General features: G+C 39.2%; 1 protein-coding gene and 1 long non-coding RNA gene across 6 annotated transcripts in view; one reads left to right on the top strand and one right to left on the bottom strand.

Annotated features, from left to right (window-relative positions):
• Positions 1–12,572, bottom strand: part of POC5 (POC5 centriolar protein) — a 36,402-nt gene that overhangs the window by 4,077 nt on the left and 19,753 nt on the right. For all 5 annotated transcript variants that reach the window (XM_006081312.3, XM_023750590.1, XM_023750600.1 and 2 more), the window contains 2 exons: positions 11,902–12,055; positions 4,501–4,733 (listed from right to left, as the gene is read on the bottom strand). In XM_006081312.3, coding sequence (XP_006081374.1) covers positions 4,501–4,733; positions 11,902–12,055 — 387 coding nt within the window. The remainder of the gene's footprint in view (positions 1–4,500; positions 4,734–11,901; positions 12,056–12,572) is intronic.
• On the top strand, positions 2,681–4,647 carry LOC111825120. The gene is made up of 3 exons (XR_002828234.1): positions 2,681–2,810; positions 3,662–3,784; positions 4,518–4,647. It is a non-coding gene; the product is annotated as an uncharacterized LOC111825120 (long non-coding RNA).

Genomic DNA, 12,572 nt, shown 5'->3' with positions numbered 1-12,572 from the left:
GACATTGGTATAATGCCTAGGTATAGATCTATATCACTTTACTAGTGACCCGGTGCACGGATTCGTGCATTGAAAGGAAATTAATTAGAAGAAATATTTTAATATTGTTATTTGCCCTTTCTCTATAATAAAAGTGTCAACCAAATTCACGATCGACAATCACAGATCGAAACACATACGTGCAATTGGTGCCAGCGAGAGCTTTATATGTATTGTGCATGCATGAGTTAACTTAGCCTTTTATATATATAGATGAACTTGCTTAATTAGACCTGCTTTCTGATGTAGCTAAACTTTTTCCAGCCCAGTGAAGCACCCCAGTTTCTCTTTCAGGTAATTGTCAGCACACAGCAGTAAATATTAACATGAAGCAGATTATTATTGTAGATCATGCAGGGAGAACAAAGGCTAAAATATTTAACTGTAGCAGTGTTTGACTATATTCTGCACAGTGAGAAAACTTGAAGTCATTTTCAACGTCCACCATTTCTTACTTCTTTTCAGTTAGGTCAAGTTTCTAAACTTTCTAAATCTCTGTTTTCCGGCTAATGAAAAGAAAATAGGGTTCTACCATGTCTTGTATCTACCTACTCCAGGACTTCTGTGAGGATCAAATGAGATGAGGCACGGGAAAATGCTTAACAATCATTTGGTTAAACTGTAAAATGTTTGCACCTGGCTATAAAGCAAGTCAGGTTCCTGGGCTGAAGAAACTGCAAGGTTAGTTGCTAGGGAGAGGAAGCTGGGCGTTGTTACATGATGTCATTACCCGGCACCCACGGCGACCATTTCTGGGCCGGGCTGGGCTGTGGGCCGCATTTTGTGCCATGGGGTCTTGGCAGTGTTGGCTGTGATTTGGTGGGGTGTTGCTCCGGTGTGGTGGTGGGGCCTGTTTCCCACTTGGGGAAGCTGAGTGTTGGTTTGTCGGTGCCAGGTCTGTGGTGCTGTTTATTTTTAAATGGCCAGTGCGCGTCATGGCAGCCCCTGGTGGTCAGTGCACATCATAGTTACCAGTCGGATGGTCAGATGGACACTTAGGCTTTTATATCTATAGATTACATGTGTAGATTTGGCAATGAAGACAAAGAACTATTCCATCACCATAAAGATGTCCTTCATGCTACCCTTTAGTCATATCCATCCCTCTTCCCCCACTATTCCTAACCCCTGGCAACCATTCATCTGTTTTATAAACTCTTTTGTTCTTATGCATAATTAATATCATTATTACAAATACTTTTGTGTCCTACCTTTTTTCTTATTGATTTGTTAGTATACTTTTTTCCCATGAATAGAGAATTGCTACAATTTTGAGAGATTTTAATACCAACAAACTAGTTTATCTAATTATCTCAGTTCTTTTACTAGTATATATAGCAAATTTTTGTGGAAATGGACTCCTTTTCTTTTAAGAGTTATTTCTACAGAATATATTGCAAAAAAATGCAATGATCAGATCCTAAAGTAATGGTAGCTTTTATAGATTTTGTTGCTTACTGCTGGATAAAAGGCATGTATAAAAAAATTATATTTATATCAAAGGTAATACATATGTGTACTCATTTTCCCCCACTGTCAACTAATTACATTAGCTGGGCAAAAACAAAAAGAATAATAAAAGAAAGAGAACTGACATATTCTACTTTTGTTACTGTCTCCTCAGGCAAGTTACTCTCTCTAAGCCTCAATTTCCTCATTTATAAAATGGGAAAGCAGCACCAACTGCCTAATGATACCCTTTCATTTTCATTCAGATGAAGAGAAAGTTAGAAGACACACTTTACTAAATAGCTTAAAAATCAAACTAAAATTCCTTAATTATTCCAAATGGAGTTAGAAAAAGTTAAGTGCCATCTATTGTCCAACCTCACGAACTGCAATATATTTGCTTGTATAACTTGCCAAATGTTTTTTGAAAATTGTTTCCCACCATGAAATTCTTACATTTTATTTAACACTAGAGGCCTGGTGAACAAAATTTGTGCACGGGGGGTAGGGTGGGGAGGGTGTCTCTCAGCCTGGCCTGCACCCTCTTGCAATCCGGGACCCCTAGGGGGATGTCTGACTGCCAGTTTAGGCCTGATCCCGCAGGGATTCCCACGGGCCTAAACCGGCAGTCGGACATCCCTCTCGTAATTCAGGAACGCTGGCTCCTAACCGCTTGCCTGCCTGCCTGCCTGATTGCCCCTAACCATGTTGCCTGCCTGCATGATTGCCCCTAACCACTCTGCCTGCCTGCCCGATCACCCCTAACCACTCTGCCTGCCTGCTCGATCACCCCTAACCACTCTGCCTGCCTGCCTGATTGACCCTAACCACTCTGCCTGCCTGCCCAATCACCCCTAACCACTCTGCCTGCCTGATTGCCCCTAACCACTCGTCTGCTTGCCTGATCACTCCTAACTGCTCGCCTGCCTGCCTAATCACCCCTAACCGCCTCTGCCTCACCCCCGCTGCTGCAGCTTCGTCCGGAAGGACGTCCAGAATGACGTCCAGCTGTCGTCTAATTAGCATATTATACTTTTATTATTATAGAAGATATTGAGGACATGCGCAGAAAGGAAAGAATTTTACAAATGAAGATATTATTTCACTAGAATGGTAATCCTCCTTTCTCCAGTTATTTGTTTTCCCAAATCTGTACAGTTTACTTTCTGCACACACCTTCCTTTAGCTACTGGAAGTACTGAGGAAGACTGGAAAAAGTTTTGAATGTTCACAGGAAGCTTCTGTGATTAAAGTGGAAAGATCACCAGGCCTGGATCACAAGTCTTCTTTTCCTGTTCCTGACAATGATGGTTTCACATTAGGTAAGCTATCTAACTAATATACAGGGTCGGGCCTAAGTAGGTTTACAGTGTGGAATATGTGAAAAAGTTTATTCTTGTATTATTATTAATTAATTATTGTATTATTTTCCATATGAACAACTATAAATCCTACTTTTGTTATTATGGTTCTTTTTAAAACCAAGAAAGACACATTGAGGTGAATCTGACTATTATAATTATATAAAGAAGGACAAAATTTGTATTACACTTAGATTGGTTTACTTGTGATTCTCCTCTCACCCTAGCCCTAAAGGTTGTCCTTATGTGAATGAAATTGAATGTGCACCTGTTTCAGAAAAGTAGGATGTAGTTGGAGGGATGGAAAAGAGCTGTCTATACAATACATATTGTGTTTTCAAGTTTCAGAGACTTAAAATAGGTGATCCAATTGTTTTCAAAAATCAGTAATAAAAAGGGTGGCAAGTACACTTATTCAGTTTTTCCTATGCATTTTCAGATTTATATATAAATGCAGATTATAAATGGTGTAGTCATATTTTAAGAAGGGAATTTTGAACAATCTAGTTCTTTTGTGTATTATCTGAATATGCAACATGAATGAGAAACCAGAAATTTAAATAAACACTGTTTATTTAAATGAGATCATCTGTATAGGATCACATACAGATGATAAATAGAAAATATGATAAATAGCAGATCTCAAATTACTTTCCCCTAAAGTTAATAGTTCCTAAAAGGCAGAAGTGAAGTCAGCTGGAATACTGAAGATGACCAATTGTCTGGTTGACTCTGTGCAATGGCACCCTCTGATGGCCTGCGAGGGGGACTGTCAGACCTAAAACCTATTCTGCCATCATCTTTCCTCTCAGGTGGGGAAGAAGAGGGAGACAAGTAAATCAAAACCACTGAGACCTTCACAGAACTACACATGCCTTTGTGCCAAGCTAGAGGAGGGAAGGGTAGAGTGTAAAAAGAAAAAAAGCCCTACAGAGGTGAGTCTGATAAGTCTGACTTGTATCCCTATACCTTTCTCTCTTGAGAGACACGGAAGAGTACAGGTTTAACACCAAGAGGCGGAGGAGTCAGAACCATGATGTGCTCTGTCTGTAACTCTTCCACATTAATAGCAAGATCAATTCTACTTCCGGCCAATTCTCACACAATTACTCCATCCCCAGACAATGCTCTCCCCCTCTAAGCACTTCTCTAATGGTGACTCTAGGAAAAACTGCTCCTATCTTCATTCTAATTATGAATTAAACATTAAGATCTAATCAAATCAAGATGGAGTTACTACAGAGTTGCAGTGTTAATGATAATGTCTATCCAGGAAAAGGGAAGGCTGTAGTTGAACAGAAAATATACTAAAGAGCCATTAACCTACTAAATCCTTGAACATACCCACGAGTTTTCTTCAAAATTAAAAACAAAGAAAACCAAACCAACTCTAAAATCTATTTTTCCTGAATAGTTTTTGAAAAATGTAAAATGAAAAAGTTATTTTTGTTCAATTATCACTACTGTAGTAGAACTTTCTACAGAACTTACAAATTAATGTTTTACTTACTTTGTGTATGAAATATTTTCTGTGACTTGGCCTAAAGGCTTTTTTATCCATGAGAAAGTATGTTCTGAGTTCAGAATATCCAACATGCCCACAAGTTGGGAACCCTTTCCTAACCCCGGCACCTGCGTGCCCTGCACTGACCGTTTCTCCTGACGCAGTGGGAGCCGTGGACCCTGCACCAAGAGGAGCAGACACACAGGAGGCGGAAGCAGTCCCCGCAGAGGTGATGGACGTGGCAGAGGGAAAGGCAGCAGTGCTGGCCACTCCCATGGCTGCTGCTGCTGAGGACGGTGCTGGGGCGGCTCCTGAGGTTATTGTAGCCGAAGGATCCAGATGAACAGGACCATACTCTTCCTTCTTACTATTTGTGAAGTCTAGCCGTAAAAATCACAAGTTAATTCCATTTACATTCTTCCAAGTTAAGATTACTTTTGTCTCCCAACAATTTTAATACATAATAGCTACAAATTTGTACAGAAATGTGTACAATTTTGTCATATATTCTATACATGTTTAGTTAATAGTTTGTCACTGTTAACTGATTAATGTCAGCATTAACTACTGAAGACTTCAATCACTTCCTTCAACTTGTGAAAGCAAATGAATGATTTGCTCTTACTTAAAAGAAAAAGATAAATTCTGAACTCAGGTGGGACCTCACAACCATTAAAATAATAAGGTCACACTGAGGATTTATGTCCTTTTGTGTTAATTTATGCAACCATCCTGATAAATGTCCTGATATTTAGATCTTTAGAATAATTTTGTGATATCAACATACCCTCTCATTTCCTTCCACTGCTCCTCTCCTAACAAAAATAGTGTATTTTTATTGATATTTCAGCAATCAATAATAAATCAATAAGTAAATCTTGACACTGTAAAAGAAATGAGCTCTTGCAGGTGGATTATTTGAGTCATGAATTAAGAGCATATTTGCACACTTAACTGATTTTAGTGACACACATATAGTAACTTTCTCTTAAAACTGAACCTTAACCTTAGATTAAAGGAGTGAATAACCTCATTTTCTAGAGAAGCTAGGACTAACGGTCCTATTTTATTTTGTTAATCCTCACCCAAGGATATATTTCCATTGAATTTTTTTTTATTTTTTTAGGGAGAGTGGAAGAGAGAGGGAAAGACATAAACATCAATGTGAGAAAAACACATTGACTGGTTGCCTCCTGCGTGAGCCCCGACCAGGGCCCGGGCCAGGAAGTGCCAACAACGAAGGTACACGCCTTTAAGTGGAATTGAACCTGGGACCTTTTGGTCCGCAGGCAACACTCTATCTACTGAGCCAAACCAGGTAGGGCAACTAAGGGTTCTGTTTTAGATTTTTCCATCCCAATATTAGAATTTGGTTAAAATTTCTACTTAAAACCATATTTTTGTGATACCAAAGAAAGGGTGAGGGTTTTCAGAATATCTGAATGGAGTATGTAACCCTATGTTTAAATAGTTTTCTGTGTTGTCCTCTTTCCATCTAGAAATACAGGCTTTTGTGTAAGTCCTTTTCTTATACTAATTTTATATAAAAAATATAAACTTGGATTAACAAAGTTTAATGAGGACTATAATGCATGTGTCCTTTGAAATCATTTGATGAAAGGGGCCAATTCAATATAAAATACTGCTTTTGCTTTGAAATCAACACATACACATACTGAGTTTTAACATGCTTTTGATAGAAAGTGATTCTATCTGTTTTTAGGTGGGTGGCAGACTTCATATCAGATGTGGGACCAGTACACAGGTCAGGTCTGGCCAAGGGGCTCCCTGAAAGAGAGACAGATGACCCAGTCTCCCTTACCTAGGTGGAGTATGCAGTTTGTAAGTTTTAATAATTATTCTTGCTTTAACTGGGATAAATTTTTTCAATTGTTAAGTATTTTTCTACTCTTCCTAAAATTGCTTTGAAAATTGGCAGGTATAATTTTAAAGGCCATTTTTATTGTCACACTTTGCCTTCTCTTTTTAAAATATATTTTTATTGATTTCAGAGAGGAAGGAAGAGGGAGATAGAAACAGCAACGATGAAAGAAAATCATTGATTGGCTGCCTCCTACACGCCCCCCACAGGGGATCCAGCCCACAACCTGGGCATGTGCCCCGCCCGACCGGGAATTGAACCGTGACCTCCTGATTCATGGGTCGATGCTCAACCACTGAGCCACTATGGCCAGGCACACTTTGCCTTCTTCATAGAAACTTCTAACTTACAATCTATAAGATTTAGGATATTGCACAACATGAGATACACTGCAGATGATAGCAAAAAATCAGGACAAATAAAAAAAATCAAATACTAGTTTTTTTCTAACAAGACAGATACATTAGGAACATTGCATTATTAAAAACTACATTTAAAAAAGCAATTGTTTTAAGGGAAGAAAGGGGGCTAGTTCTAACTTTTTTCTTGTGAGAACTAATAGCTGTTATTAAAATGCCACAAAACCTAAATATCACAGAGCAAATCCAGCATTAGATCACAGTGAACTTTGCCTTTGGTAGCTCCCCCAGCTTACTGTGTCTTATTATTCTTGGTATCTTTATCCCTCAAACATAGCACAAGGCCACTCAAAACCATTGGGTTCCCAGAACTTGGCACTAGCTGCAGAAGATGGTGGATGTAAAAGCAACAGGAGCAAAACAAATCATGTTGGGTAATTATCAGAATACATTTTCTTCAAATCCTGTTATGGATGTTTGCCTGGAGGAGACATAGCTGTATTCGAATTTAAAATTTAAGATGATCAATTTATAAAGGTGGCAAAACACTCTGTTCTAAGTCAATTCATGTGCATAAGTATGTTACGAAAAACAGATTTCTTGTAATTAAATGCAAGAAGTTCTAATGTGGAACCTAATATCTCTTCTGAGTAGATAATTAAATTCTTCAATTTAATACATATAACTTGCTAATAATTATAACTAAAAGCAGACTAGTCTATTATTAGGGGTGGTGAGTTTGTTTTCAGCATTGATACTCAATTAAAAGGCCATTTATTAGAGAAATTAAGCACACTTTGGGGTATCAGCAAGATAAAGTATTTAGCCTTGATAATCTATAATTCTGTGTTTCTAACCTACATATGGGCCATACACCCCAACTGTTTCAGAGAGAAAACAATTTGCTTTAATTCACTGTCACCCACAACATGCACAGTTTATATAATAAAAGTTTGTTGATGTTTTAAAATGAAGCACAGAGAAGTTATTCACTGGAATGAAATCATGTTAATGACGTTACAAAATGAAACCACCTCATGGGTAAGTTAACCATGAGTCTTGGATAGGATTTACTATCAGGGAATACTGCAAAATGTTCGTGTTTCACATGAAACATGGGAGGCTGACTTGAATGAATTAAGACTACAGTAATGTCCAGCTGGCATGGCTTAGTGATTGAGCATCAACCTATGAACCAGGAGATCACGGTTCGATTCCAGGTCAGGGTATATGCCCGGGTTGCAGGCTTGATCCCCAGTGTGGGGCATGCAGAAGATAGTTGATCAACGATTTTTCTCTCATCGATGTTTCTCTCTCTCCCTCTCCCTTCCTCTCTGAAATCAATAAAAAAATATATTTTTAAAAAGCCACTGTAAAATAAAAAATACTGTAGCATGTAAGATGATAGTCATGCTATAATTACTACAGTCTTTTTAAAAAGTGTATTTCAAAAGGATCTCTCTATTAAGCTAAATAAGGTAAAGAAGGTTTATATTATCCTGTTTGTTCAGAGAAGAAAACCAAAGCCCAATAAGGAAACTAGGCCTCATTGCAAATTGGTGGCAAAGGACTCTTGACATGTGCTCTTCCAAGCCATGTTCATGAAACTGACACAAACAACTCAGATTCGAGCCAATACATGGATTTTTCTTTTTTTAAAAAAATTAAATCTTTATTGTTCAGATTATTACAGTTGTTCCTCTTTTTTCCCCCCATAGCTCTCCTCCACCCAGTTCTCACCCCACCCTCTGCCCTTACCCCTCCCACTGTCCTCATCCATAGGTGCACGATTTTTGTCCAGTCTCTTCCCGCATCCCCCACACCCCTTTACCCCCAAGAATTGTCAGTCCACTCCCTTTCTATGCCCCTGGTTCTATTATATTCACCAGTTTACTCTGTTCATCAGATGTTTTATTCACTTGATTTTTAGATTCACTTGTTGATAGATATGTATTTGCTGTTCATAATTTTTATCTTTACTTTTTTCTTCTTCCTCTTCTTAAAGAATACCTTTCAGCATTTCATATAATACTGGTTTGGTGGTGATGAACTCCTTTAGCTTTTTCTTATCTGTGAAGCTCTTTATCTGACCTTCAATTCTGAATGATAGCTTTGCTGGATAAAGTAATCTTGGTTGTAGGTTCTTGGTATTCATAACTTTGAATATTTCTTGCCACTCCCTTCTGGCCTGCATAGTTTCTGTTGGGAAATCAGCTGACAGTCGTATGGGTACTCCTTTGTAGGTAACTGACTATTTTTCTCTTTCTGCTTTTAAGATTCTCTCTTTGTCTTTTGCCCTTGGCATTTTTTAAAAAAAAATATATTTTATTGATTTTTTACAGAGAGGAAGGGAGAGAGATAGAGAGTTAGAAACATCGATGAGAGAGAAACATCGATCAGCTGCCTCCTGCACATCTCCCACTGGGGATGTGCCCGCAACCCAGGTACATGCCCTTGAACGGAATCGAACCTGGGACCTTTCAGTCCGAAGGCCGACGCTCTATCCACTGAGCCAAACCGGTTTCGACTGCCCTTGGCATTTTAATTATGATGTGTCTTGGTGTGGTCCTCTTTGGATTCCTTTTGTTTGGGGTTCTCTGTGCATCCTGGACTTGTAAGTCTATTTCTTTCACCAGGTAGGGGAAGTTTTCTGTCATTATTTCTTCAAATAGGTTTTCAATATCTTGCTCTCTCTCTTCTTCTGGCACCCCTATAATTCGGATGTTGGTGCGCTTGAAGTTGTCCCAGAGGCTTCTTACACTATCTTCATATTTTTGGATTCTTTTTTCTTTTTGCTTTTCTGGTTGGGTATTTTTTGCTTCTTCGTATTTCAAATCTTTGACTTGATTCTTGGGATCCTCTTGTCTGCTGTTGGATCTCTGTATATTATTCTTTATTTCAGTCAGTGTATGCTTAATTTCTAGTTGGTCTTTTTTCATATCCTCTAGGGTCTCACTAAACTTATCGGCGGTTTCTAGAAAATTCTTGAAAAACCTTATAACCGTGGTTTTGAACTTTATATCCAGTAGTTTGCTTTCCTCCATTTCTGTCATTTGTGACCTGTTTCTTTGTCTCTGCATTTTTTATGCTTCCGTGTGTTGATAGAGTGGCTTTGTGTGCTAGGTGTCCTATAGGGCCCAGTGGCTCCCCAATTACCTGAGGTGGACACTCTTGGTGCACCCCTTTGTGGGCTTTGTGCACAGTCTTGTTGGTTTTTTTAAAAATATATTTTATTGATCTTTTACAGAGAGGAAGGGAGATGGATAGAGAGCTAGAAACATCAATGAGAGAGAAACATCGATCAGCTGCCTCCTGCACAGCCCCCATTGGGGATGTGCCCGCAACTGAGGTACATGCCCTTGGCCAGAATCGAACCTTGTCCGTTTTGTCTTTTGGTTGTATTTTTGAAGTGGTTGTGTGATGCAGCAATTTCCGGTGTTTACCTATGCCGCCATCTTGGTTTCTCCTTCTCTTGAAATAATTTTCTAATTTTTTATTTCTATAGACAGATCTATATTTATAACTTTTGGAAATGAGTTTTAATTGTAGTTTCTCTTAAATTGGAAACTAGCTACTTAGGAAAAGATAAAAATAGGCCTTCAGTTCGCAGGCCAACGCTCTATCCACTGAGCCAAACTGGTCAGGGTATCTTGTTGTAGTTAAGCCTTGATTGTTGTAGGTATCACTGGGAAGAATTGACCTCCAGGCCAATTGGCTGTGAGAATCAGCTGTGTCTGCAGTGGGAAAACTTCTGTGCTGAAGACACCCTTCTGGGGCAAGACTTGCTTCAGTGGGGCTTTGGTGCTCACTGAGTCTGCCCCCTGAGTGTGTCCCTTATGGATCTGAGGAGTTGTAATCTGGATGGTTCCACTCTGACCACTGGGTACACTGGCTCTTGGATCTAAGGAGGTGCTAATTTAGCCTCTGCCTGAGGCTACCCAGCAGGAGCTACGAAGAGATCTGCAGATTCCCCTTCCTTGTTTGGGGTTTGGAGGTGCCCAGATGAGGCCCAGCTGTGAAGCAATGCAAGCTGCTGTGGGGCCTTGGGCCTTCTCTTGGAAGTTCTGGGTCTGTCTGGCCCAGCTGCAGTTTGTTAGGTAATTTTCAGATTGCAAAGGGCCAGGGCATTCATATGCAAAAGCCTCTGCTGCAGCTTGGGTGGGGTGGGGTCTCAGGGAATCAACAGGGCGGAGCAAGCAGCTATGGCTGATCCTCAGCCCTGCCCTAAGAGGCCCCGAGTCTCAGTGTCCCGGTAATTGCTGCAAGCACCTCTGAGAGAAAGCCGCCCTCGAGTTCCGAGTTCTGCCCGCTGCCAGACAGTCCAGTTTCTCCCCGTATGAGTCTGGGTCCCCAGAGACTTCCCGGAACTGGAGTTCAGAGCAGTTGGGGGCTTGTGACTCCCTCCCGATTCAAAAAGACAGCCGCGTCCTCAGTTGCCAGCTCTTGCCGCGTGTGCCTCCATACCTCTGCACTTTACTTCTGCACCTCCTCTGAGTCTCAGTGTGCTTTTCTCTTTCCTTCTAGTTGTAGAATTTCCACTCAGCCAGCCTTCCTGTACTTCTGGATGATGTCCGTTTTGTCTTTTGGTTGTATTTTTGAAGTGGTTGTGTGATGCAGCAATTTCCGGTGTTTACCATCTTGGCTTCTCCTTCTCTTGAAATAATTTTCTAATTTTTTATTTCTATAGACAGATCTATATAACTTTTGGAAATGAGTTTTAATTGTAGTTTCTCTTAAATTGGAAAACAAGCAATTTTTAAAAATGGAAAACCATGACTACTAGATAAGAAATATTTAATCAACAAAATAGTCCAAGGAAACTAGCTACTTAGGAAAAGATAAAAATAGAAATTTTGCACTTAAAGGCATTATACATTCAAAGCATTGTTGTAACTCTGAGCCTATATACTTAAGAGTTTAAGTAACCCTGAGTAGTGAATTTTCACGATAGATTTAAAACTGGATATGACACTATAAAGTTAAAAATAAGAGCCCCAGCTGGTTTTGCTCAGTGGATAGAGCATCGGCCTGTAGGCTCAAGAGTCCCGGGTTCAATTCCGGTCAAGGGCACATGCCTGGATTTCGGGCTCGATCCCCAGTAGGGGGCATGCAGGAGGCAGCCAATCAATGATTCTCCCTCTCCCTCCTCTGAAATTAATTTAAAAAAATACATATATATTAAAAATAAAATACAGTACTTGGATGAGTCATATCTATTGCAGAAAATTAGTACTATAGACCACACTAATTACTGAAATCTCAAATTCTTTTTGAAAGTAGGCAGAGACTCTTAAGTAAAACACTAACCTGCATCATTTCTGTTTTGAAACATTGTCATGGCTTCAAGATTTAATGCACACACCCCCCGCATGAAAGCTTTCTTCATGGAATCTTCAAAGTGCTCTTTTTCATGTTGCATTCTTTGGATCTCAGCTTTTGCATTTTCCAAAGCTCCAGATAACTAAAATAAGGCAATTTTTTTAAAAAAAGGGTTGTAATACAAGGAAGGATATTATTTATTGTTAAAAAGTAGACTTACACTGTGAAGTATTTTTAGGTGAAATACAGGTACTAAAAACACTTTGCCACATGCGTCTTCTGCTATGTGTCTCACTTTATTTTAAACGGTGCATCTTACTTTTAGTGTCTTTCAACAAACCATTTCCATTTCTAACCATAAAGTCAAGGTTCAAACAAGGGGAATTGTATACCAGTCCCACTGACGGTTGCTGATGTGTTTTAATTACAGAAAAAGATAAACCATTTCTTACCATAAATCTTTTATGTAGAATATTAAACAAAATACACTAAGAGCCACAGACAACCCTCACTCCTTTTGGAAAAAAAAATAACTAAGTGCCTGTAATATTAACAGCATTTTAAAAAACTAAATGATACTATAGAATTTAAAGTGCCAAGTGATATTAGTTGCAACACATTTTCCCATAGACGAAATCTAAAGGAACTCCATTTTTTGC

The sequence above is a fragment of the Myotis lucifugus genome, unplaced genomic scaffold (assembly GCF_000147115.1).
Source record: "Myotis lucifugus unplaced genomic scaffold, Myoluc2.0 scaffold_0, whole genome shotgun sequence".
NCBI lineage: Eukaryota > Metazoa > Chordata > Mammalia > Chiroptera > Vespertilionidae > Myotis > Myotis lucifugus.
Note: the sequence above shows the minus strand (reverse complement) of the source record. Positions and strands in the feature narration are given on the sequence as shown.